At 32.6% G+C, this 26,588-nt stretch overlaps 1 protein-coding gene across 4 annotated transcripts in view; it reads left to right on the forward strand.

The window, feature by feature from the left end:
• The window catches only part of LOC116122140 (probable ubiquitin-like-specific protease 2A), a 45,074-nt gene extending 18,725 nt beyond the window's left edge, over positions 1-26,349 (forward strand). For 2 of the 4 annotated variants that reach the window (XM_031408043.1, XM_031408045.1), the window contains 7 exons: positions 16,628-16,828; positions 16,931-16,986; positions 17,067-17,160; positions 20,733-20,823; positions 22,729-22,848; positions 24,224-24,613; positions 25,445-26,349. In XM_031408043.1, the coding sequence (XP_031263903.1) occupies positions 16,628-16,828; positions 16,931-16,986; positions 17,067-17,160; positions 20,733-20,823; positions 22,729-22,848; positions 24,224-24,613; positions 25,445-26,167 (1,675 nt within the window). In that variant the 3' untranslated portion in view covers positions 26,168-26,349. The remainder of the gene's footprint in view (positions 1-16,627; positions 16,829-16,930; positions 16,987-17,066; positions 17,161-20,732; positions 20,824-22,728; positions 22,849-24,223; positions 24,614-25,444) is intronic. The other 2 variants (XM_031408044.1, XM_031408046.1) reach the window with 2 other exon arrangements.
• The last annotated feature ends 239 nt before the right edge of the window (positions 26,350-26,588 follow it).

The raw sequence follows: 26,588 nt of genomic DNA on the forward strand, positions 1-26,588 counted from the left end.
CAATCAGCCCTTATGGTTTTTTATGAACTCTCCTTCTGCGTCTAGGCTTTAGGGGAAGCTGATTGCAGTAATCTTTCAGATTGTTAGTTTTCATACCTGTATGGATTATATCTGCTGATAACTTGTCAATATACTTTTGTGTCAAGATATGGTTGAGTTTCTTTCATGACCTGTTTAAGGGTTATTTATACTGAATATTTGTGCTACTGTAACACTGACAGATTTTGTAAGCATTTATGATGTATACTACTTTTGCATTGCATGGTTAGATTGATTTGTAGGTCCCAGAAATTTTCAAATTTACAGAAGGAGAAAAAAAGGTTGATGTCCAAATACTGAATGGCAGTTCATTTTACATGACATGCACATTGTGTAATAAGTATAACAATGCATTTCATAAGACATAAATTCTATACATTCAGTTCCTGCATTGATGTCTGTTCAGCGCAAATGTCCACCAATATCAATAATGGAAAGAGATATGGCGTTTTTGGCGTTTTGCTAATTATAATTGTAGAATGTTATACCGAGTAGTAATTGATTATAGTTTATAATAGGAACATAATACTATAAGATGTGATCTCCTTTTTATATAGAAATTTTAAAGTCCAAAATATCAAAGCTCACTGTTGGCTAGACTAGGTTAATGTGACCAGTCCTTTAACGTAAATAATAAGGGTATGGACTGATGATCTGAAGGATAGGACCAAATCCAGCTCCTGGATCTTGCTGAGTAAGATCAGGACATAGTGATGGTCCCATTTTACCTAGAATTTGAACCAAGCCATCTGTGTGGTGGTATCTGGTTTATTTAATTGTCTTCTCCATTGTTTTTCTGTATACCTAATCTGGTAGCTTCTCTTGCTTTGAGTAGGGCAGTAAACTTCGAAATAGTTTCTTTAGTGTTATGAAGATATAATACGGAATCCAAAGCCCTCAAAACTTATTAGATATTGATGTTGTATAATAGAAATTTTGTGTATATACCCAAAAATAAAATAACATTCTTGCAGTTGCATAGTGTTTTTTCTTTTTTCTTTGTAGAACTGTTTATGCATTCTTGTTTAATGGATAGGTTGCATTTATTTCTTGTATAGTCTTATTCTGTTAAATTTTATCTGTTTTGTGAAGTCACGTGGGTTAGCTATAGTAATTAATTTTGATCTTTTAACAGCTTAATAGAAATTGGTTTTCACCAATGGAGCTTCTTCGAAACGTGCTCATATTAAGGCTTGATAGATGAACTTTGTGAAGATCATTCTAATAAGGATCCTCCTCCACATTATCACCTGATGAAGATGGGCTGGAAACTGAAGCGGTGGTTATTGGGCAGACATCTACTCCAACTAAAATTGTCAACAAGGTTATTCTCAACTTCTAACGTTGGAAAGGGGATTGAAACTCCAATTGTGGGAGCTTTACTCCAAGAGTTGCAGAAGGCCCCTGACTCAGGATTAGTTTCTCGGAGCATTGTCAGCAAATAACTGCATGTTATCCAAAGAGCATCATGTCGCCAATAGAGGTAATCATCTCTTTCTCTCATTGTAGAAACAAGGTAATAAAAATAAGGTGAAATCTATTAAAATTATCAGAAAATCAAGTGTGCTTGTTTCAGACTCTTGATTAGCTGGACTCATATATCATAAGTTTTTCATGCATATTATGCCTCATGAAAACAAAAACTTAATAATAAAAACGAGTTTTTATGAACTTACTGAAATGAGGATACTAGTAGACCAAAACAAAAGACATCGAGCTAAAGAGGATGTTGGTAGTTTTGGTTTACATAAATGTAATTTATTCTCTCAAGTCTCTACAAATCTGAACTAAAATTTTTATAAATTTGTCATATTTGAATAGCTTAAGATTATTTAATATTAAATTCTTTTGTATAGAGAATTTTAGGATTGATTTGATATAAATTAACTATTAAATTCAAATTTTGTTTGGAAAGTTTTTACTAATATTGAATATGTTTAGGTTATGAGTATTTTTTTTTTTTTTTTTTTTTTTAATTGAAACAACAGAAATTTCTATGTATTCCTTGCACCATATGCAATCTTAACGTCTATTGATTTCTATTTTGTATTCCTAAGTTAAGTAATTTCTTCTCAATTGTTTACCCTTGGTTTCTCAGTTGAATATTTTTAGCCATTTTGAAATGAATCTGGGAGTGATTTATGCCAATTCAAACCACTTTCAGAAACTGGTTTGCCATCACAAATCCAAGAGCAAAAGGATAATAATTTAATAAACTGTGCTGTACTAGGATTGAAGAACAGCAATTGAAAAAGTTGCTTAATTGGGTGATTTCCTAGCTTTCTGAATTATTTGACCAAATGAAGAAGTTGCTTTATATTTTGCTCAAAATCAGGAAGGTGAAGAAACCAGTGATGAACGGGCTAAATCATCATTTGATGTTGAACATTGTCAGAAGTTACTGGATTGGCAGCAGAATCTTCAACCTCTTACATCTGTAGAGAAAGAGTGTCACAGAAGACATCTGTGACTGGCAGTTTTTATTGCACTTTGAGAACAAGATGAGTCTATCAGTGAATACCAAATATATCAAAGGAAAACAGATGAAAATCAACTAGTTGAGGAATACAAATGCCTAACCACCAGAGAATGACTACTGTTAAACCTGAAGGTTCTCCAACCTGCAGTGGAAAATTTGCTACTTCTATTGTGGAAGATTCTGAAGAAGAAAATAATGGACTTGTCAATCTTGTCATCGAAGATTCTCAGGAGGAACTTCTTGTTGAAGATTCTCAGGAGGAAATTGGACTTGCTGCTCTAGTTGTTGAAGATTATTGGGAGGTAAATTGCTCGCAAAATGCCTGCAAGAACAAAGATACCGGATCCTCCTTCAATAGTGGCATTTGCACTCTCACCTATCAAGAAGCAGACTTGATTGAAATCGTTCACATTAAAGAAGATAAAACGCTGATTAATGATGAAGATCCTGTGTCTGAAAGAGATGACAGCAAGTTGCAAAAGCTAGAGGTTGAGGCTTCTGATGATAGAGAAGAACATATGAAAAACGGCCTACCAAAAGCAGTGCTTTCTTGAGGAGGTGGTAAATAGTTTTTAGTTTGGCATTGTACAGGAATACATTTGTGATTGTGTAGACAGATAATAATGCTTTCCCCATCCCAACAAAAAAGAGAAGAAAAAAATGGGCTCTTTATTGTGACTTGTTGCATAATACCAAAGAAATCTCATGACAGATTTTCCTGATTTAGAATTTGTTGATTTTCTAAGTTTAATTAGGATTTTTATATTGGAAGTTGTTGTTTTACGAATTTAGTTAAATTAGGAAATTTGTTTTAGTTATTTTCCCTTTCTTATTTTAATATTGTTTGTACTGTAGAATTAAGATGTGCTTATATTTGTTTAATGATTAGTTTAGTACAAACAAAACAAATGGTATATTAATAAAATTCATACGACTCTCTAGTACTTATTTCTATTACGCTGTATCACCTATTTAATATTTTATATAGTGAGATTCAGCGAAAAGAGAACAGTGTTTCATTTTTGTTTATGTTGTTTTGTAGGAATATATGGGGTCACATTTTAAACCCTCATTTGTCATGCAATTTCTTTCATTTAAATACTAGGATTTGATAACAAAATGGGTCAAATATAAATTATTTAGGTGCACAAACTTCATGCTTTTTTTTTTTTTTTCTTCTTTTCAATTATGCATTATAGAATATATTGGAAATATATTTTTCAATGAATTGAAGATGAAATTATGACCTAATCTATTATTGGATGGTCGAGTGTTCAACTAGGACTCTTGGTATATTATTCAATAAATCTTAAGTTTGATTTACCTTAGCCCCTAATAGAGGTGGTTATTAAAACTCTTACCTAACTAGTAATTTAAAGGTTTTGAAGGATTAATTGAGATACGTGCAAACTGGTTGGACACCTTCGGTCATATAAAAAAAATAAAAATAAAAACTATGACCTAGAACCCATCAGTTTAAAATGGTATTTCTATTATTTTATTTTTTCGTTTTTATCTAAATCATGAATTAATGAACTATTTGTCTAGAAAGTTTTACATTTTAACTGATGTAAAATGATAATACATCATTTGACATGCAGAACAAGATCAATTGTAGCTAAGGGGAATTTTAAATGTAGTCCAAGCATGTAAAGCGATTCAAAACTAGTGAAAGGGAAGTGATTTTTAGCGTCCCACTCAATTTATCATTATCCTTTACTTTTAAAAATATTTTTTGTTTTGATAAGTTTAAACTTAATTAAAATTACTAGAAATTTATTATAATTTTTAAATACATTTATACTCTATTTATATTTATAGTTATATTTTTAATCATTAATCTTACATATACCCTAACCCTAAATTTTCATAATCAATGAACATTTATTTTATTTAAAATATTTGTTTGTTTTGATGAAAATATAATACTAAAATTATGAAAAAGTAATCACACACTAGATGTATCTGAATCTAAAAAGAAAAAGTAAGTTCCTTTTTTAAATTAAAAAATTAGGGAAAATGGTGTAAAATAAAAATCTAATTAAGTTTGAAATTGGGAAAATAACCTAATTAAATTTAGAGGTTATTTTGGTATAAAATGGGTTTAAACATTTTTTTCTTTTAATTATGAAGAGGTGTATTTAGCAATGAGTGATATACTTATAAATTAGATGAGGGTAAAAATCACTTCTTCTAATGATGTTTCAAGGGATTTTAAGGTCTAGGACAAAAATTTTAAAGAGGAATTTTTATATTAAAATATATATATATTTTTTTTTTGTGTTAAAGAACAAATTATTTTTCATCCCTATATTTTCATCTCCCTCAACCAATGACAAATTATTGAAAAGCATTCTTAAGCATAAGGATGTTAACAATTTTGTCCTTAAGGTTGACGTAAGTGAGGTTTGGCTTAAGTAATAGGGGAAACGACTTACACCTACCCAAGGTTTGGCGAAACGATGATTGGTACCCAAAAGATTTGAAAACAACAAACAGGTACCTTCCGTCATGTGCTGTTAGTGATTTCCGTTTGCTAATGGTAAAAAGACTAGAATGCCCTTGAAAGTTTGATATTTTAGTTTTTTATAAATTTATAAAAAAACCCCTAGATTTGCTAATTTAACTAAACACCCCAATATATAAAAATTTTGTAAAATGACAAAAACACCCCCACCACCCGCAGTGCCAGATTCCAGCCACCACCGCCAGAATCTGGCCGAAAAATTTCGTTACGACACAAGCCGGTCGGATCTGTGTTATAACGCGTCGATATGGTCTTTTTCGACCAGATCCACCATAGATCTTGTCGGAAAAGGCCAGATCTGGCCGTCGACAACCGCCAAACTCCATCTTTGGCCGACGGCCAAAGAAATGGCCATCGTTCTTTGGCCGTCGCTTTCCGGACAGATCTGGCCTTTTTCGGCCAAATCCACTGTGGATCTGACCGGAAAAGGCCAGATCGGTGATTTAACGGCCATTTCCGATGGTGGTGTAGACCGTTGTGACAGATTCTGGCTACCACCGGCGGTGGCTACCAGAATCTAGCAAGTATGGGTGGTTGGGGATGTTTTCGTTAATTTTTAAACTTTTTTCTGAGGGTATTTGATGAAATTAATAAACTTAAGGGCTCTAAAAGTAATTAAAAAAATAGACTAATATTTCTGAAAGGGCATTCTAGTCTTTTCACCATTAGCAAAAGGAAATCACTAACAGTACATGACGGAAAGTACTTGTTTTTCGTTTTCAAACCTTTTGGGTACCAATCTGTCGTTTCACCAAACCTTGGGTAGGTGTAAGCCATTCGGCCTAAGTAATACTCTGAACTTGTAGAATTTAGTAGACCTGGTAAAGTAAGACCCGTACCCGTCTGTGGGTACCCGGGTTAAATGGGTGAGCATGGACAATCATAATAATTACCCGCACCAGGTTTACCCATACCCAATCCGCACGTAAAAATAACGGATGGGCTGGGTGATACCCGCTGGTACTTTAAAAAAATACAACAAAGCCGCAATAGCTTAATTTACAATTTTTTGTTTTTCCAAAACTCAACCCAATCAAACAAAATCCCAACAACCCATCACTATTTTTTTCCAAAACTCAATCCATCACAATTTTTTATTTTTTTTCCAAAAAAACTCAATCCAATAGAAAATTATCAACATTCAAACTTTAAGAAGTTAATAACCCAAGCTCCTAATTAATCAAATATATTTAATCCAAAAACTGAAAAAAAAAAAAAATGGTGGTTGGTGTTGAATGCCCGCCCAATCTAGATCAGCGGTGACCAGATTGTGGCCGCTTGATTTGGGCATTGCTTGGTTGGATTCTAGTGAGTGAATAGGGAAGAGGAAAAAGGAAGAAAAAGAGAAAAAGAAAGAGAAGAGAGAGGAAGGAGAAAGAAAATGAGAGAGGAAGGAGAGGAAAGAAGAAGAAAGAGAGGAGAAAGAAGAAGAAGAAAAAGGAAACGGAGAGAGAAAAATGGGAGGAGGAAAAAGAAGAAGAAAAATATTTTTAGGGTTTTGTGAAAAGTATATTGAGAAGTCAAAAATACCATTAAATATCAGAAATACCTTGCGGGTGACCTGCAGGTCGCCTCGTACCCGCCTGTTCACCTGTACTCGTTTTACCCGCACTCGTGGCTACCCAACCCTTACCTGCTCGACTCGCCCGTTTATCAGGTCTAGAATTTAGTGATAATTTGATTTTTGTCAGTAACATTTTAGCCTTTAAGGTTGGCTAATTGTAGGGGCTAAAACTTAAAATGTTAGTTATAGGGACCAAAATGTTACTAAAAAAATTTACAAGACTAAAATTTAGTTACACCAAACCTAAATACTTTGAGGGAGTGTTTGGTTCGGGGAATGTTGTATAACTAGAAATATTATATTAATAGAAAGATAAATTACTTTGAAGATTACTGAGAATTTAGGAAAATATGTTTATTAGGTTGGAATAAATTGGTGGGTATGTATAGATTACTAAATTGTCATTCTCTTTTAATATTAATACAATATTATATTTATTTGAGATTTTGCTTTCTTGTTTCCTTGGTTGCATTATTGCTCAAAATAAAAATAAAAATAAAAAAAAAATTAGAGAGAGAGAGAGAGAGAGTTGACTGTTGGTTGTGGTTGATGATGTGACTGGTAGGATTGTATGGTGGAAGACACGTTTAGGTGTTTTGATCTGCTGTACCAAAGGAAGGCAAAAGAGAGGCAAAGGAGCATAATTTGAAAGGTGGCAGTTTGGGTTACATAACAATGTATAAGTTAGTCAACCTGGGTTTGGGATAGAGCACAATATTATTGTATTTTTTACATCCTGGCTAAATGAAGCTGCATGGCTCGATTGAAGACGATACTAATACCCTCTGTTAAGTGAAATTTGTTTCTAAAGGATCTCCGGAGTCATATGCTAGAGTATCTTATTTTCTCTTCCATGTTTCCAATAACGAACCCACCTTTATTTTGGCCTTGAGACTTGTAATGAGATGAAGCCACTTCTATCCTTTTACTTCCCCATTAGAAATCCTCATCGTTCTCCCCATTCTTTTAGCAGCACCGCTTGGGAGTTTGGATAGTAAAGGAATAAATTGGAATGGTGGTCAAGACAGGCTGATTTAAAAGGAGTCTTCTATTTTTTGAAGATAGCCTTCTTCCATCCTCCAGTAGCTCAATTTTTTTTTTCCCTTTTAATTTTCTCCTCTGTTGGTTCCAAAAACTGGGAAGTTTTTGGATTTTTCCAAAGTGAGAGCAAGATATTTTGGAGGCCAACTCTCCAGACTCATTGAAATAGCCAAAATCTCTAATACCAAGAACCCCATATTATTTGGGAACACAAACTTCACCTTCTGGGATCACGATTCTAAACCAAATAGAGTTTTGAATCCACCCTTAACCAACTTAAGTAAATTTGAGGGCCACAAATAGATCTGAAAACTTTGTATGAACACAGATTCAATTGCAGATTTAAATTGTGTATTGAGTTGTAGTGTTTGTTTAAGTGCTTTAACTATGAGATTGGAGTGGGGAGAAGTGAAAGATATTGCATGGTGAGAGTAACATCATGAAACATTAAAATTTTGCCGAAGTTTTCAGCCAGAAAATACTCTTATAGGTTCAAAATGCCAATACATTGCATTGGGGGAATTTGCTGAAGGTAGTTACACAGTGAGAATATGGAACTTTTGGTCTTCCACAGTGTATCTTCTCTCTCTCTCTCTCTCTCTCTCTCTCTCTCTCTCTCTATATAATATATATATATATAATATATAGTAAAAGGAAACATAGATCTTGTGCTTGTTACCTTAATGTTAATGTTTCCTTAGCACAATGGCTATCGAAAATATAACTTGTAAACTTAAAATTTGGAGTTGCTTGGTGTGTCAAGACCTTTTGCATTGATTACTTTCATTGTCATACATTTATATCGTGAAATTTAGATCTTTTAGTATTGGATTGAAATTAGTATCTCTTGCTTTACTTTATAATGTTGATTAAGGTTATATCTCTTGAGTTACAGTTATTTATGTGAAGAGTGGAAAGAGAACATAACAATAAGCGATGATGTTCCTTCAAAATTCTTACAATTACGATTTGTTTCTCTTGAGTACTTGCTCCCTTTTCTATGTTCCCATTCTAGAGAAATGAGTAACCTATATTCTGAATCTTTTTTTCCACATTATCTTTTCATTTCCAAATCTAAATTGGCACTAGAGCAGGATGGGTGACACTTCAACTCTTCATTCTTTTCTCTTTTTTTTTTTCTCTGATGCTAGTAATTAGTAAATTAGTGCATATATGTTGGCTGATACGTAAGTCAGGCCTCTTATTGAAGAGATAAATTCCATGTTCTTGTTCTATATTTCTTCCTCTTTTTCTTTTCTTCTTATTTCTTTTGCAAATCAAATATGGCATCTAGCTCTTATAGCTTAAATACATTGTCGGGCAGTTTAAACAGAAAAGATGGTCCGACTTGCCTTATTCCAAAATTGTTAGAGATTTTTCGTTTTGGCTTTGCATGGGTTAATTGGTGTCAATGGAATAAAAGGATATTTGAAGAATAAAAGGAAGAAGATGTGAATTTGCTTTGGATAGATTCATGTTCTTGCTTCTTTCTAAGGTTTGAATTACAAAAAAAATTCATGGATAGTTTTCCCCTTATTCTCAATGATGGAAAGTTATAATGCTTTTTTTGTTTTTTGGTTCACTCTAGCTGTGATGAATTTTCTTTGTTTAATAAATTTTTCCTCCATATATATACATATATTGTATGAAAATTCTCAGATGGGGACGTTTTGATTTTTAACTCCAAACATTTATTCTGATATATATATATATATATATATATATATATATATATTATGTTACTTCTTTGATCCAGACTCCCACAACCTAGTTAATGTCTGGACTTAAGATATGAGTCGTTGGATGCATCCAACAGCTGAATCTGTTTTATCTAAAAAGGCTGACAATAGCTTGACGATTGATAGTAACTTCTATGAAAACTGAAATCAACAAAACACACACTCCCAAACACACCAACACAACAACTGAAGAAATTATAAGTAATTATTGATTTGAGAAATATGAGATAGAACAAAAGGTTTAAGAACATTCAAGAGAAAAAGAAATAAAGCAAGGAAAGATAGAGACTAGCAGTTCGAGGTGCTAATAGCCTCCCCACAATATTCCCATTAACAACTTAACCCTTTTCATGGTTTTTGCTCAATTAATACACAATTGGTTCCCACACTAATATTCCCTAAATATAACCCCGTGGATTATTCCTCTAACTACTCTCACTGCCAATATATCCATTAATGCTCCTTCTCCTCTTCTTCATGTAAATCTTGGTAATGGGTGGTCTATCAACGACTTTATGAAGTGAATCAGTATAATACAATATTTATAAATTTTACTTTCTTATTTCCTTTTAGCTCTTCCTTTTAACTTACCATGCCTGTCACATCCTCTTGTTATCTACCATTGCAGCAGTCTCATCTAGATGTTCTTTTTTTGCTTTTCTTTTATCCCCAAATCAAACAAAATTTTGTTCGTTTTATTCACATCTTCTGATAATGATAAATTGAATAAAATTGCTTATGTTTGTTTTCTCATATCAGTGAGATTTGATTTTTTCTTATGAGGTAGTGAAGAGAACCCATTAAGATTATCCCAATTAAATAAAACCAGGACTGAAAATAAAAAGGAAGATACAGACGCTTTTATAAATAAGCCCAAGAATTTTTTCTTTCTCTTGTAACTGAATTTTGTCTTGTGTATGAAGCTTTTTGGTTATAAGAAAAAGAAAAATTCTAACCTAGGTAGGTTTATACTGTGTTAGAAAAATTCTCAAGTTTCTTTGGTATTTTAATTTCAAGTTTTGTTAGTCGGTTAAAGAGAATACTGTCATAACTGGTTTCTTTAGTAGGTTAGTGAAAACCACTGTTTTTAACAGCTATTTTCTTTTCATTTTGATTCACTGCCTCAGCAAGAAAATTCATTTGACTGTGGCCTCTTTTTGCTCCATATGCGGAACTTTTTATTGCAGAAGCTCCTTCTAATTTCAATCCTTTTAAGACAACAGGATTTTCCAACTTTGTAAGTGATCCTATCTTCATTACGCTCTTTCAACTAATAAATTTTAACATTGGTTTGCTTGTATTTACTAGAGATAGCATGCAAAGTTTTTGATTTAGCATGTTAATGATCTTGAAGTTGAGTAAATTTTTGTAAAAGCCTGTCAAATAGTGATTTTATCTTATTATTTGTTGTTAGTTTTGGCAATCAGCCCTTATGGTTTTTTATGACTCATCCTTCTGCGGTCTAGGCTTTAGGGGAAGCTGATTGCAGTAATCTTTCAGATTGTTAGTTTTCATACCTGTATGGATTATATCTGCTGATAACTTGTCAATATACTTTTGTGTCAAGATTGGTTAGTTTCTTTCATGACCTGTTTAGGGTTATTTATCTGAATATTTGTGCTACTGTAACACTGACATGATTTTGTAAGCATTTTATGATGTATACTACTTTTGCATTGCATGGTTAGATTGATTTGTAGGTACCAGAAATTTTCAGAATTTACAGAAGGAGAAAAGAAGGTTGATGTCCAAATACTGAATGGCAGTTCATTTTACATGATCATGCACATTGTGTAATAATATAACAATGGCATTTCATAAGACAGTAAATTCTATACATTCAGTTCCTGCATTGATGTCTGTTCCGCAAATGTCCACCAATATCAATAATGGAAAGAGATATGGCGTTTTTGGCGTTTTGCTAATTATAATTGTAGAATTATTACCGAGTAGTAATTGATTATAGTTATAATAGGAACATAATACTTTATAAGATTGTCTCCTTTTATATTAGAAATTTTAAAGTCCAAAATATCAAGCTCACTGTTGGCTAGACTAGGTTAATGTGACCAGTCCTTAACTGGTAAATAATAAAGGGTATGGACTGATGATCTGAGGATAGGACCAAAATGTCAGCTCCTGGATCTTGCTGAGTAAGATCAGACTATAGTGATGGTCTCATTTTACCTAGAATTTGAACCAAGCCTCTGTGTGGTGTATCTGTTTTATTTAATTGTCTTCCCATTGTTTTTCTGTATACCTAATCTGGTAGCTTCTCTTGCTTTGAGTAGGGCAGTACCTTCGAAATAGTTTCTTTAGTGTTATGAAGAATAGATACGGAATCCAAAGCCCTCAAAACTTATTAGATAGTGATTGTTGATAATAAAATTATGTGCTATATACCCATAAATAAATAACATTCTTGCAGTTGCATAGTTGTTTTTCTTTTTTCTTTGTAGAACTGTTTATGCATTCTTGTTTAATGGTAAGGTTGCATTTAATTCTTGTATAGTCTTATTCTGTTAAATTTTATCTGTTTTTGTGAAGTCACGTGGGTTGCTATAGTAATTAATTTTGATCTTTTAACAGCTTAATAGAAATTGGTTTTCCACCATGGAGGCTTCTTCGAAACGTGCTCATATTAAGGCATTGATAGATAACTTTGTGAAGATCATTCTATAAGGATCCTTCCTCCACATTATCACCTGATGAGATGGGCTGGAAACTGAAGCGGTGGTTATTGGGCACATCTACTCCAACTAAAATTTGTCAACAAGGTATTCTTCAACTTCTAACGTTGGAAAGGGGATTGAAACTCCAATTGGGGGAGCTTTACTCCAGAGAGTTCAGACCCCAGTGACTCAGGATTAGTTTCTCGGGAGCATTGTCAGCAATAACTGCATGTTATCCAAAGAGCATCATGTCGCCAATAGAGGTAATCATCTCTTTCTCTCATGTAGAACAAGGTATAAAAATAAGGTGAAATCTATTAAAATTATCAGAAAATCAAGTGCTTGTTTCAGACTCTTGATTAGCTGGACTCATATATCATAAGTTTTTCATGCATATTATGCCTCAATGAAAACAAAAACTTAATATAAAAAAACGAGTTTTTATGAACTTACTGAAATGAGGATACTAGTAGACCAAAACAAAAGACATCGAGCTAAAAGAGGATGTTGGTAGTTTTGGTTTACATAAATGTAATTTATTCTCTCAAGTCTCTAGCAAATCTGAACTAAAATTTTTATAAATTTGCATATTGGAATAGCTAAAGATTATTTAAATATTAAATTCTTTTGTATAGAGAATTGTTAGGATTGATTATATAAATTTAACTATTAAATTCAATTTTGTTTGGAAAGTTTTTACTAAATATTGAATATGTTTAGGTTGAGTATTTTTTTTTTTTTTTTTTTTTTTAATTGAAACAACAGAAATTTCTATGTATCCTTGCACCTATAGCAATCTTAACGTCTATTGATTTCTATTTGTATTACTAAGTTAATGTATTTCTTCTCAATTGTTACCCTTGGTTTCTCAGTTGATATTTTTAGCCATTTTGAAATGAATCTGGGAGTGATTTATGCCAATTCAATACCACTTTCAGAAACTGTTTTGCCATCACAAATCCAAGAGCAAAAGGATAAATAATTTAATAAACTGTGCTGTACTAGGATTGAAGAACAGCAATTGAAAAGTTGCTTAATTGGGTGATTTCCTAGCTTTCTGAATTATTTGACCAATGAAGAAGTTGCTTTATATTTTGCTCAAAATCAGGAAGGTGAAGAAACCAGTGATGAACGGGCTAAATCATCATTGATGTTGAACATTGTCAGAAAGTTACTGGATTGGCAGCAGAATCTTCAACCTCTTACATCTGTAGAGAGAGTGCACAGAAGACATCTTGTGACTGGCAGTTTTATTGCACTTTGAGACACAGAGAGAGTCTATCATTGAATACCGATATATCAAAGGAAAACATAGATGAAAATCAACTAGTTGAGGATACAGTGCCTAACCACCAAGAATGACTACTGTAAACCTGAGGTTCTCCACCTGCAGTGGAAATTTGCACTTCTATTGTGGAATTCTGAAGAAGAAAATAATGGACTTGTCAATCTTGTCATCGAGATTCTCAGGAGGAACTTCTTGTTGAGATTCTCAGGAGGAATTGGACTTGCTGCTCTAGTTGTTGAAGATTATTGGGGAGTAAATTGCTCGCAAAATGCCTGCAAGAACAAAGATACCGGATCCTCCTTCAATGTGGCATTTGCACTCTCACCTTCGAAGCAGACTTGATTGAAATCGTTCACATTAAAGAAGATAAAACGCTGTTAATGATGAAGATCCTGTGTCTGAAAGAGATGACAGCATTGCAAAGAAGCTGAGGCTTGAGGCTTCTGATGAAGAGAAGAACATATGAAAAACGGCCTACCAAAAGCAGTGCTTTCTAGGAGGTGGTAAATAGTTTTTAGTTTGGCATTGTACAGGAAATACATTTGTAATTGTGTTAAGACAGATAATAATGCTTTCCCCATCCCAACAAAAAAGAGAAGAAAAAAATGGGCTCTTTTATTGTGACTTGTTGCATAATACCAAAGAAATCTCATGACAGATTTTCCTGATTTAGAATTTGTTGATTTTCTAAGTTTAATTAGGATTTTTATATTTGGAAGTTAGTTGTTTTACGAATAGTTATTAATTAGGAAGATTTGTTTTAGTTAATTTTCCCTTTCTTATTTTAATATTGTTTGTACTGTAGAATTAAGATGTGCTTATATTTTGTTTAATGATTAGTTTAGTACAAACAAAACAAATGGTATATTAATAAAATTCATACGACTCATCTATTACTTATTTCTATACGCTGTATCACCTATTTAATATTTTATATAGTGAGATTCAGCGAAAAGAGAAACAGTGTTTCTTTTTTGTTTATGTTGTTTTGTAGGAAAATGGGGTCACATTTTAACCACTCATTTGTCATGCAATTTCTTTCATTTAAATACTAGGATTTGATAACAAAATGGGTCAAATATAAATTATTTAGGTGCACAAACTTCATGCTTTTTTTTTTTTTTTTTCTTCTTTCAATTATGCTATAATAGAATAATATTGGAAATATATTTTTCAATGAATTGAAGATGAAATATGACCTAATCTATTATTGAATGGTCGAGTGGTCAACTAGGACTCTGGTGTATATTTTCAATAAATCTTAAGTTTGATTTACCTTAGCCCCTAATAGAGGTGGTTATTAAAACCTTACCTAACTAGTAATTTAAAGGTTTTGAAATTAATTGAGAATGAAACTGGTATGACACTGCACTTCGGTCATATAAAAAAAAATAAAATAAAAACTATGACCTAGAACCCATCAGTTTAAAATGGTATTTCTATTATTTTATTTTTTTCGTTTTATCTAAATCATGAATTAATGAACTATTTGTCTAGAAAGTTTTACATTTTAACTGATGTAAAATGATAATACATCATTTGACATGCAGAACAAGATCAATTGTACTAAGGGGAATTTTAAAATGTAGTCCAAAGCATGTAAAGCGATTCAAAACTAGTGAAAGGATGATTTTTAGCGTCCCACTCATTTTATCAGTATCCTTTACTTTTAAAAATATTTTTTGTTTTGATAAGTTTAAACTTAATTAAAATTACTAGAAATTATATTATAATTTTTAAATACATTTATACTCTATTTTATATTTATAGTTATATTTTTAATCATTAATCTTACATATACCCAACCCTAAATTTTCATAATCATGAAACTTTTATTTTATTATAAAATATTTGTTTTGTTTGATGAAAATATAATACTAAATTATGAAAAGTAATCACACAACTAGATGTATCTGAATCTGAAAAAGAAAAAGTAAGTTCCATTTTTTAAATTAAAAAATTAGGGAAAATGGTGTAAAATAAAAAATCTAATTAAGTTTGAAATTGGGGAAAATAAACCTAATTAAATTTAGAGGGTTTTTTTGGTATTAAATGGGTTTAAACAATTTTTTTCTTTTTTTATAGAAGAGGTGTATTTAGCAATGAGGGATACTCTCCTAGTAATGGGTGGTCTATCATGGATCTGTGAATTTTCTTACAAGCTTCAGGTAACATCTTTTTGGGCCTTGATTTTGGAGGGTTTCAAAACTTTTCTGTCTTTATTCTACTAAACTTGGGAAGGGTTTTTTGTTTTTGCTTTTGCTTTTGTGGACACTTGATCCGTTTTAGTATATCTTTCTCTACAATGATACAAACCTTCTGTTTTCTATCAAAAACTTCTCATTTAAACAAGATCATCATTTTCATTTGTTAGTTTGGGCGCTTGGCTTCTTAAATGTGCTAAATTTTTTTGAAATCCTTTGTATCTTTAATCATGTTGTCTTACTGTTGCAGCAAACTTAGTGTAGTTCATGATGATTTTTATAGCACATGTCAGGGCAGAAATCTACACTTTTCCATCTAAAATAACTAATGCTTCTTATTTGGTGATTGTGCTCTGGGCTTATACGATTGGTCATGATTTGAAATTTTCTTCTAATAGGACATCAAGCTAGCTCCGAAGTTTTCACATAGGGAAGGGAACATTAGTCGCTATCTTGTATTAATTTGTCTCCCTCATTGGTTTTAGATATTTTGGTGGATCTTTAGTCCACTGATGTACCTAGCTCAATCTCCTTTTTTTATATAGTTTTTTATCATTTCCTATCAAAAAGCTAGCTCCTAAATATGACATTGGCATTAGGTAAATGAGTGGGATTGAGAAAATTCAATTCTTAAAAGGTGAAGATATGAATACTAGCTCTTTGCTGACTGCCTGACTACATGAATACACTAATCACCACAAATTTATTTGTTCCTGAACTAAGTTTGGCTCCTTTGCAATGCTATTGTACTTCTGATAGATTTCCAATATGTGTTCTTTGAGGATTGTTTGTGAGTTTATTTCCTTTTTGCTATAAATCTTGTGCTTTCTTCCGGAGATAAGAAAACTCTCCAAGATGTTGATTTGAAAATCTGATGTTTTTCCAACAACCACTAGTTGAGGAAGGAATGGATGTCTAATTGACTCTCTTTTTGAAAGCAAGATTAAATTATGTGTTAGTCTGTAGTCAAGTTGTTCTTTTTGGTATAATTTCTTCTCGTCTTTCTCATCAATGTGGCTCTAGCGCTTGAATCTCTTGAAGGGTTAATTTTTTCAAAACCTGACCTCTTGCTAGATACTTGAAGAAGAAATTACAACCTGAAGAACGGCATCGTTTTCACTTTTTTAATAGTTTTTTCTTTCGGAAGCTTGCTGGTCTAGATAAAGATCCATCTAGTGCTTGTGAAGGCAAGGCAGCATTTCAACGTGTTCGTAAGTGGACAAAAAATGTGAATCTTTATGAGAAAGATTACGTGTTTATTCCTGTTAATTACAGGTAAGAAAATAATTATGTTTTTTCTTTTTCTTACTGGATCGCAGGAGAATAATCTTAAATTGCACTGTGTTTAATATCAATATAATTGCATTCTGATGACAGTCTTCATTGGAGTTTGATTGTCATCTGTCATCCTGGTGAAGTGGCTTATTTTAAAGGCAAGATGCTTATTGGTTAATTTTTGTTTATTGTATTTGTTGGATTATACTGACTGTCCAATTTTGGAACCATCTTGTAGATGATGAAATTGAAAAGTCAACTAAGGTACCATGCATCTTGCACATGGATTCTATTAAAGGAAGTCATAGAGGCCTTAAGGATCTTGTTCAGAGGTACCTTTTGTATTTTCCATGTTCATGAATGGTTTGTTTGTTACCAAACCAGAATTGTTCCCCCTGTTTGTTTCACTCTTTCAAATCATTTATCTGTGATCTTATTTAGATTAAAAAAAATAATATGTGTTTGTTTACTTATTGAGATCATTATTTCGAATCAAATAAAAATTTTCTATCGAAAATGAAAAGTAGGTGGGACTTGTTTTTTATTATCCTATTCTAACATTTTTCCAACTCTATTCAACTAAAAACAATTACATTTCACAATAAAAAGTTTATAAATTAATAAAAACACTCCCACCGACCCAATTCACTGCTAGCCTCTAGCAACCACAGCCGCTGCCACCGCCGGCCGCTAGCATTGGAACGACGCACGACCGGCTGGTTGTGGGCCGATTTTGCCGTTTCTGACTAGGTCTATCTAGTCGTTGACGACGACTTCATTTTTTTGGGGGTTGGGGGGGTTTTTAATTTTTGAAGTTTTATTGTGGGAGGTGTTTACCTAAATTAACAAATGTCGAGGGTTAAAAAAATATTTTTAGAAAATGTTTTCCAAATATGTACCAAACAATTATTCAGCATTTTATTCAACTCTGATATAATTTTCAAATATTATACCAAACATATTGTTAAAATCCTATCATATTCTATTTAATCATATTTTATCATATTCAGATAGTTTTTCGAAATAACATTTTTTCAAATAACCTGCCAAACAGGCCCGTTATATATCTCTTAGGAGTTATGTTGATTTGCGTTTGCCTTTTCTTTTCTTTCTTGTTTCCTTGGGTTGCCATTATTGCTCAAAAATAAAAAATAAAAAATAAAAAAAAATTAAGAGAGAGAGAGAGAGAGAGATTGATCTGTTGGTTGTGGGTTGATGATGTGACTGGTAGGATTGTATGGTGGAAGACACGTTTAGGTGTTTTGATCTGCTGTACCAAAGGAAGGCAAAAGAGAGGCAAAGGAGCATAATTTGAAAGGGTGGCAGTTTGGGTTACATAACAATGTATAAGTTAGTCAACACTGGGTTTGGGATAGAGCACAATATTATTGTATTTTTATACATCCTGGCTAAATGAAGCTGCATGGCTCGATTGAAGACGATACTAATAACCTCATGTTAAAGTGAAATTTGTTTCTAAAGGGAATCTCCGGAGTCATTATGCTAGAGGATATCTTATTTTCTCTTCCATGTTTCCAATAACGAACCCACCTTTATTTTTGGCCTTGAGACTTGTAATGAGATGAGAGCCACTTCTATCCTTATTACTTCCCCATTAGAAATGCTCATCGTTCTCCCCATTCTTTTAGCAACACCGCTTGGGAGTTTGGATAGTGAAAGGAATTAAATTGGAATGGTGGTCAAGACAGGCTGATTTAAAAGGAGTCTTCTATGTTTTGTAAGATAGCCTTTCTTCCATCCTCCAGTAGCTCAATTTTTTTTTTTCCCTTTTAATTTTCTCCTCTGTTGGGTTCCAAAAACTGGGAAGTTTTTGGAATAATTTCCAAAGTGAGAGCAAGATATTTTGGAGGCCAACTCTCCAGACTCATTGAAATAGCCAAAATCTCTTAATACCAAGAACCCCATATTATTTGGGAACACAAACTTCACCTTCTGGGGATCAAGATTCTTAAACCAAATAGAGTTTTGAATCCACCCTTAACCAACTTAAGTAAATTTGAGGGCCACAAATAGATCTGAAAACTTTGTATGAACACAGATTCAATTGCAGATTTAAATTGTGTATTGAGTTGTAGTGTTTGTTTAAGTGCTTTACCTATGAGATAGGGAGTGGGGAGAAGTGAAAGATATTGCATGGTGAGAGTAACATCATGAAACATTAAAATTTTGCCGGAGTTGTCAGCCAGAAAATACTCTTATAGGTTCTTANAATCCTATCATATTCTATTTAATCATATTTTATCATATTCAGATAGTTTTTCGAAATAACATTTTTTCAAATAACCTGCCAAACAGGCCCGTTATATATCTCTTAGGAGTTATGTTGATTTGCGTTTGCCTTTTCTTTTCTTTCTTGTTTCCTTGGGTTGCCATTATTGCTCAAAAATAAAAAATAAAAAATAAAAAAAAATTAAGAGAGAGAGAGAGAGAGAGATTGATCTGTTGGTTGTGGGTTGATGATGTGACTGGTAGGATTGTATGGTGGAAGACACGTTTAGGTGTTTTGATCTGCTGTACCAAAGGAAGGCAAAAGAGAGGCAAAGGAGCATAATTTGAAAGGGTGGCAGTTTGGGTTACATAACAATGTATAAGTTAGTCAACACTGGGTTTGGGATAGAGCACAATATTATTGTATTTTTATACATCCTGGCTAAATGAAGCTGCATGGCTCGATTGAAGACGATACTAATAACCTCATGTTAAAGTGAAATTTGTTTCTAAAGGGAATCTCCGGAGTCATTATGCTAGAGGATATCTTATTTTCTCTTCCATGTTTCCAATAACGAACCCACCTTTATTTTTGGCCTTGAGACTTGTAATGAGATGAGAGCCACTTCTATCCTTATTACTTCCCCATTAGAAATGCTCATCGTTCTCCCCATTCTTTTAGCAACACCGCTTGGGAGTTTGGATAGTGAAAGGAATTAAATTGGAATGGTGGTCAAGACAGGCTGATTTAAAAGGAGTCTTCTATGTTTTGTAAGATAGCCTTTCTTCCATCCTCCAGTAGCTCAATTTTTTTTTTTCCCTTTTAATTTTCTCGTCTGTTGGGTTCCAAAAACTGGGAAGTTTTTGGAATAATTTCCAAAGTGAGAGCAAGATATTTTGGAGGCCAACTCTCCAGACTCATTGAAATAGCCAAAATCTCTTAATACCAAGAACCCCATATTATTTGGGAACACAAACTTCACCTTCTGGGGATCAAGATTCTTAAACCAAATAGAGTTTTGAATCCACCCTTAACCAACTTAAGTAAATTTGAGGGCCACAAATAGATCTGAAAACTTTGTATGAACACAGATTCAATTGCAGATTTAAATTGTGTATTGAGTTGTAGTGTTTGTTTAAGTGCTTTAACTATGAGATATGGAGTGGGGAGAAGTGAAAGATATTGCATGGTGAGAGTAACATCATGAAACATTAAAATTTTGCCGAAGTTGTCAGCCAGAAAATACTCTTATAGGTTCAAAATGCCAATACATTGCATTGGGGGGAATTTGCTGAAGGTAGTTAACAGTGAGAATATGGAACTTTTGGTCTTCCACAGTGTATCTTCTCTCTCTCTCTCTCTCTCTCTCTCTCTCTCTCTCTCTCTCTCTATATATATATATATATATATATATATTAAGTAAAAGGAAAACATAGTATCTTGTGCTTGTTGCCTTAATGTTAATGTTTCCTGTAGCACAATGGCTATCGAAAATATAACTTATGTAAACTTAAAATTTGGAGTTGCTTGGGTGTCAAGACCTTTTGCATTGATTACTTTCATTGTCATACATTTTATATCGTGAAATTTAGATGCTTTTAGTATTGGATTGAAATTAGTATCTCTTGCTTTACTTTATAATGTTGATTAAGGTTATATCTCTTGAGATTACAGTTATTTAAGTGAAGAGTGGAAAGAGAAGCATAACAATACAAGCGATGATGTTCCTTCAAAATTCTTACAATTACGATTTGTTTCTCTTGAGGTACTTGCTCCCTTTTCTATGTTCCCATTCTAGAGAAATGAGTAACCTATATTCTGAATCTTTTTTTCCACATTTATCTTTTCATTTCCAAATCTAAATTGGCACTAGAGCAGGATGGGTGACACTTCAACTCTTCATTCTTTTCTCTTTTTTTTTTTTCTCTGATGCTAGTAATTAGTAAATTAGTGCATATATGTTGGCTGATACGTAAGTCAGGCCCTCTTATTGAAGAGATAAATTACCATTGTTCTTGTTCTATATTTCTTCCTTCTTTTTCTTTTCTTCTTATTTTCTTTTGCAAATCAAATATGGCATCATAGCTCTTATAGCTTAAATAGCATTGTCGGGCAGTTTAAACAGAAAAGATGGTCCGATGCTTGCCTTATTCCAAAATTGTTAGAGATTTTTCGTTTTGGCTTTGCATGGGTTAATTGGTGTCAATGGAATAAAAGGATATTTGAAGAATAAAAGGAAGAAGATGTGAATTTGCTTTGGGATAGAATTCATGTTCTTGCTTCTTTCTAAGGTTTGAATTACAAAAAAAAATTCATGGGATATGTTTTCCCCTTATTCTCAATGATGGAAAGTTATAATGCTTTTTTTTTTTTTTTTGGGTTCACTCTATCTGTGATGAATTTTCTTTGTTTAATAAATTTTTTCTCCATATATATACATATATATGTATGAAAATTCTCAGATGGGGACGTTTTGATTTTTAACTCCAAACATTTATTCTTGATATATATATATATATATATATATATTACTTCTTTGATCCAGACTCCCACAACCTAGTTAATGTCTGGACTTAAGATATGAGTCGTTGGATGCATCCAACAGCTGAATCTGTTTTATCTAAAAAAGGCTGACAATAGCTTGACGACTGATAGTAACTTCTATGAAAACTGAGAATCAAACAAACACAACACTCCCAAACACACCAACACAACAACTGAAGAAATTATAAGTAATATATTGATTTGAGAAATATGAAGATAGGAACAAAAAGGTTTAAGAACATTCAAGAGAAAAAGAAATAAAGCAAGAAAAGATAGAGACTAGCAGTTCGAGGTGCTAATAGCCTCCCACCAATATTCCCAATTAAACAACTTAACCCTTTTCATGGTTTTTGCTCAATTATATACACAATTGGTTCCCACACTAATATTTCCTAAATATAAGCCACGTGGATTATTCCTCTAACTAACTCTCACTGCCAATATATCCATTAATGCTCATTCTCCTCTTCTTCATGTAAATCTTGGTAATGGGTGGTCTATCAACGACTTTATGAAGTGAATCAGTAATAATAACAATATTTATAAATTTTACTTTCTTTCCTTTTAGCTCTTTCTTTTTAACTTACTCTGCCTGTCACATCCTCTTGTTATCTACCATTGCAGCAGTTCTCATCTAGGATGTTTCTTTTGCTTTTCTTTTATCCCCAAATCAAACAAAATTTTGTTCTTTTTATTCACATCTTCTGATAATGATAAATTGAATAAAATTGCTTATGTTTGTTTTTCTCATATCAATTGTGAGATTTGATTTTTTCTTATGAGGTAGTGAAGAGAACCCATTAAGATTATCCCAATTAAATAAAAAACAGGACTGAAAATAAAAAAGGAAGATACAGACGCTTTTATAAATAAGCCCAAGAATTTTTTCTTTCTCTTGTAACTGAATTTTGTCTTGTGTATGAAGCTTTTTGGTTATAAGAAAAAGAAAAATTCTAACCTAGGTAGGTTTATACTGTGTTAGAAAAAATTCTCAAGTTTCTTTGGTAGATTTAATTTTCAAGTTTTGTTAGTCGGTTAAAGAGAATTACTGTCATAACTGGTTTCTTTAGTAGGTTTAGTGAAAACCACTGTTTTTAACAGCTATTTTCTTTTCATTTTGATTCAGCTGCCTCAGCAAGAAAATTCATTTGACTGTGGCCTCTTTTTGCTCCATTATGCGGAACTTTTTATTGCAGAAGCTCCTTCTAATTTCAATCCTTTTAAGATAACAGGATTTTCCAACTTTGTAAGTGATCCTATCTTCATTACCGAGCTTTCAACTAATAAAATTTTACATTGGTTTGCTTGTAATTTACTAGAGATAGCATGCAAAGTTTTTGATTTAACATGTTAATGATCTTGAAGTTGAGTAAATTTTTGTAAAAGCCTGTCAAATATGTGATTTTATCTTATTATTTGTTGTTAGCTTTGGCAATCAGCCCTTATGGTTTTTTATGAACTCATCCTTGTGCGGTCTAGGCTTTAGGGGAAGCTAATTGCAGTAATCTTTCAGGTTGTTAGTTTTCATACCTGTATGGATTTATATCTGCTGATAACTTGTCAATATACTTTTGTGTCAAGATATGGTTGAGTTTCTTTCATGACCTGTTTAAGGGTTATTTATACTGAATATTTGTGATACTGTAACGCTGACATGATTTTGTAAGCATTTTATGATGTATACTACTTTTGCATTGCATGGTTAGATTGATTTGTAGGTACCAGAAATTTTCAGAATTTACAGAAGGAGGTTGATGTCCAAATACTGAATGGCAGTTCATTTTACATGATCATGCACATTGTGTAATAAGTATAACAATGGCATTTCATAAGACAGTAAATTCTATACATTCAGTTCCTGCATTGATGTCTGTTCAGCGCAAATGTCCACCAACATCAATAATGGAAAGAGACATGGCGTTTTTGGCGTTTTGCTAATTATAATTGTAGAATGTATTACCGAGTAGTAATTGATTATAGTTTATAATCGGAAAATAATACTTTATAAGATGTGATCTCCTTTTTATATTAGAAATTTTAAAGTCCAAAATATCAAAGCTCACTGTTGGCTAGACTAGGTTAATGTGACCAGTCCTTTAACTAGTAAATAATAAAGGGTATGGACTGATGATCTGAAGGATAGGACCAAAATGCCAGCTCCTGGATCTTGCTGAGTAAGATCAGGACTATAGTGATGGTCTCATTTTACCTAGAATTTGAACCAAGCCATCTGTGTGGTGGTATCTGGTTTATTTAATTGTCTTCTCCATTGTTGTTCTGTATACCTAATCTGGTAGCTTCTCTTGCTTTGAGTAGGGCAGTAAACTTTGAAATAGTTTCTTTAGTGTTATGAAGAATAGATACGGAATCCAAAGCCCTCAAAACTTATTAGATAGTGATTGTTGTATAATAGAAATTATGTGCTATATACCCAATAAATAAAATAACATTCTTGCAGTTGCATAGTTGTTTTTCTTTTTTCTTTGTAGAACTGTTTATGCATTCTTGTTTAATGGATAAGGTTGCATTTAATTCTTGTATAGTCTTATTCTGTTAAATTTTATCTGTTTTTGTGAAGTCACGTGGGTTAGCTATAGTAATTAATTTTGATCTTTTAACAGCTTAATAGAAATTGGTTTTCACCAATGGAGGCTTCTTCGAAACGTGCTCATATTAAGGCGTTGATATATGAACTTTGTGAAGATCATTCTAATAAGGATCCTTCCTCCACATTATCACCTGATGAAGATGGGCTGGAAACTGAAGCGGTGGTTATTGGGCAGACATCTACTCCAACTAAAATTTGTCAACAAGGTTATTCTTCAACTTCTAACGTTGGAAAGGGGATTGAAACTCCAATTGTGGGAGCTTTACTCCAGAGAGTTGCAGAAGGCCCCAGTGACTCAGGATTAGTTTCTCGGGAGCATTGTCAGCAAATAACTGCATGTTATCCAAAGAGCATCATGTCGCCAATAGAGGTAATCATCTCTTTCTCTCATTGTAGAAACAAGGTAATAAAAATAAGGTGAAATCTATTAAAATTATCAGAAAATCAAGTGTGCTTGTTTCAGACTCTTGATTAGCTGGACTCATATATCATAAGTTTTTCATGCATATTATGCCTCAATGAAAACAAAAACTTAATAATAAAAAACGAGTTTTTATGAACTTACTGAAATGAGGATACTAGTAGACCAAAACAAAAGACATCGAGCTAAAAGAGGATGTTGGTAGTTTTGGTTTACATAAATGTAATTTATTCTCTCAAGTCTCTAGCAAATCTGAACTAAAATTTTTATAAAATTTGCATATTTGAATAGCTTAAGATTATTTAAATATTAAATTCTTTTGTATAGAGAATTGTTAGGATTGATTTATATAAATTTAACTATTAAATTCAAATTTTGTTTGGAAAGTTTTTACTAAATATTGAATATGTTTAGGTTATGAGTATTTTTTTTTTTTTTTTTTTTTTTTTAATTGAAACAACAGAAATTTCTATGTATTCCTTGCACCATATGCAATCTTAACGTCTATTGATTTCTATTTTGTATTACTAAGTTAATGTAATTTCTTCTCAATTGTTTACCCTTAGTTTCTCTGTTGATTATTTTTAGCCATTTTGAAATGAATCTGGGAGTGATTTATGCCAATTCAAAACCACTTTCAGAAACTGGTTTGCCATCACAAATCCAAGAGCAAAAGGATAAATAATTTAATAAACTGTGCTGTACTAGGATTGAAGAACAGCAATTGAAAAAGTTGCTTAATTGGGTGATTTCCTAGCTTTCTGAATTATTTGACCAAATGAAGAAGTTGCTTTATATTTTGCTCAAAATCAGGAAGGTGAAGAAACCAGTGATGAAAGGGCTAAATCATCATCTGATGTTGAACATTGTCAGAAAGTTACTGGATTGGCAGCAGAATCTTCAACCTCTTACATCTGTAGAGAAAGAGTGTCACAGAAGACATCTTGTGACTGGCAGTGTTTATTGCACTTTGAGGAGCAAGATGAGTCTATCAGTGAATACCAGAATATATCAAAGGAAAACATAGATGAAAATCAACTAGTTGAGGAATACAAAGTGCCTAACCACCAAGAGATGACTAGTGTTAAACCTGAAGGTTCTCCAACCTGCAGTGGAAAATTTGCTACTTCTATTGTGGAAGATTCTGAAGAAGAAAATAATGGACTTGTCAATCTTGTCATCGAAGATTCTCAGGAGGAACTTCTTGTTGAAGATTCTCAGGAGGAAATTGGACTTGCTGCTCTAGTTGTTGAAGATTATTGGGAGGTAAATTGCTCGCAAAATGCCTGCAAGAACAAAGATACCGGATCCTCCTTCAATAGTGGCATTTGCACTCTCACCTATCAAGAAGCAGACTTGACTGAAATCGTTCACATTAAAGAAGATAAAACGCTGATTAATGATGAAGATCCTGTGTCTGAAAGAGATGAACAGCAAGTTGCAAAGAAGCTGAGGCTTGAGGCTTCTGATGATAGAGAAGAACATATGAAAAACGGCCTACCAAAAGCAGTGCTTTCTTTAGGACGTGGTAAATAGTTTTTAGTTTGGCATTGTACAGGAAATACATTTGTGAATTGTGTTAGACAGATAATAATGCTTTCCCCATCCCAACAAAAAAAGAGAAGAAAAAAATGGGCTCTTTTATTGTGACTTGTTGTATAATACCAAAAGAAATCTCATGACAGATTTTCCTGATTTAGAATTTGTTGATTTTCTAAGTTTAATTAGGATTTTTATATTTGGAAGTTAGTTGTTTTACGAATTTAGTTAAATTAGGAAGATTTGTTTTAGTTAATTTTCCCTTTCTTATTTTAATATTGTTTGTACTGTAGAATTAAGATGTGCTTATATTTTGTTTAATGATTAGTTTAGTACAAACAAAACAAATGGTATATTAATAAAATTCATACGACTCATCTAGTACTTATTTCTATTACGCTGTATCACCTATTTAATA

This window comes from Pistacia vera, unplaced genomic scaffold (assembly GCF_008641045.1).
Source record: "Pistacia vera cultivar Batoury unplaced genomic scaffold, PisVer_v2 Contig132, whole genome shotgun sequence".
Lineage (NCBI taxonomy): Eukaryota > Viridiplantae > Streptophyta > Magnoliopsida > Sapindales > Anacardiaceae > Pistacia > Pistacia vera.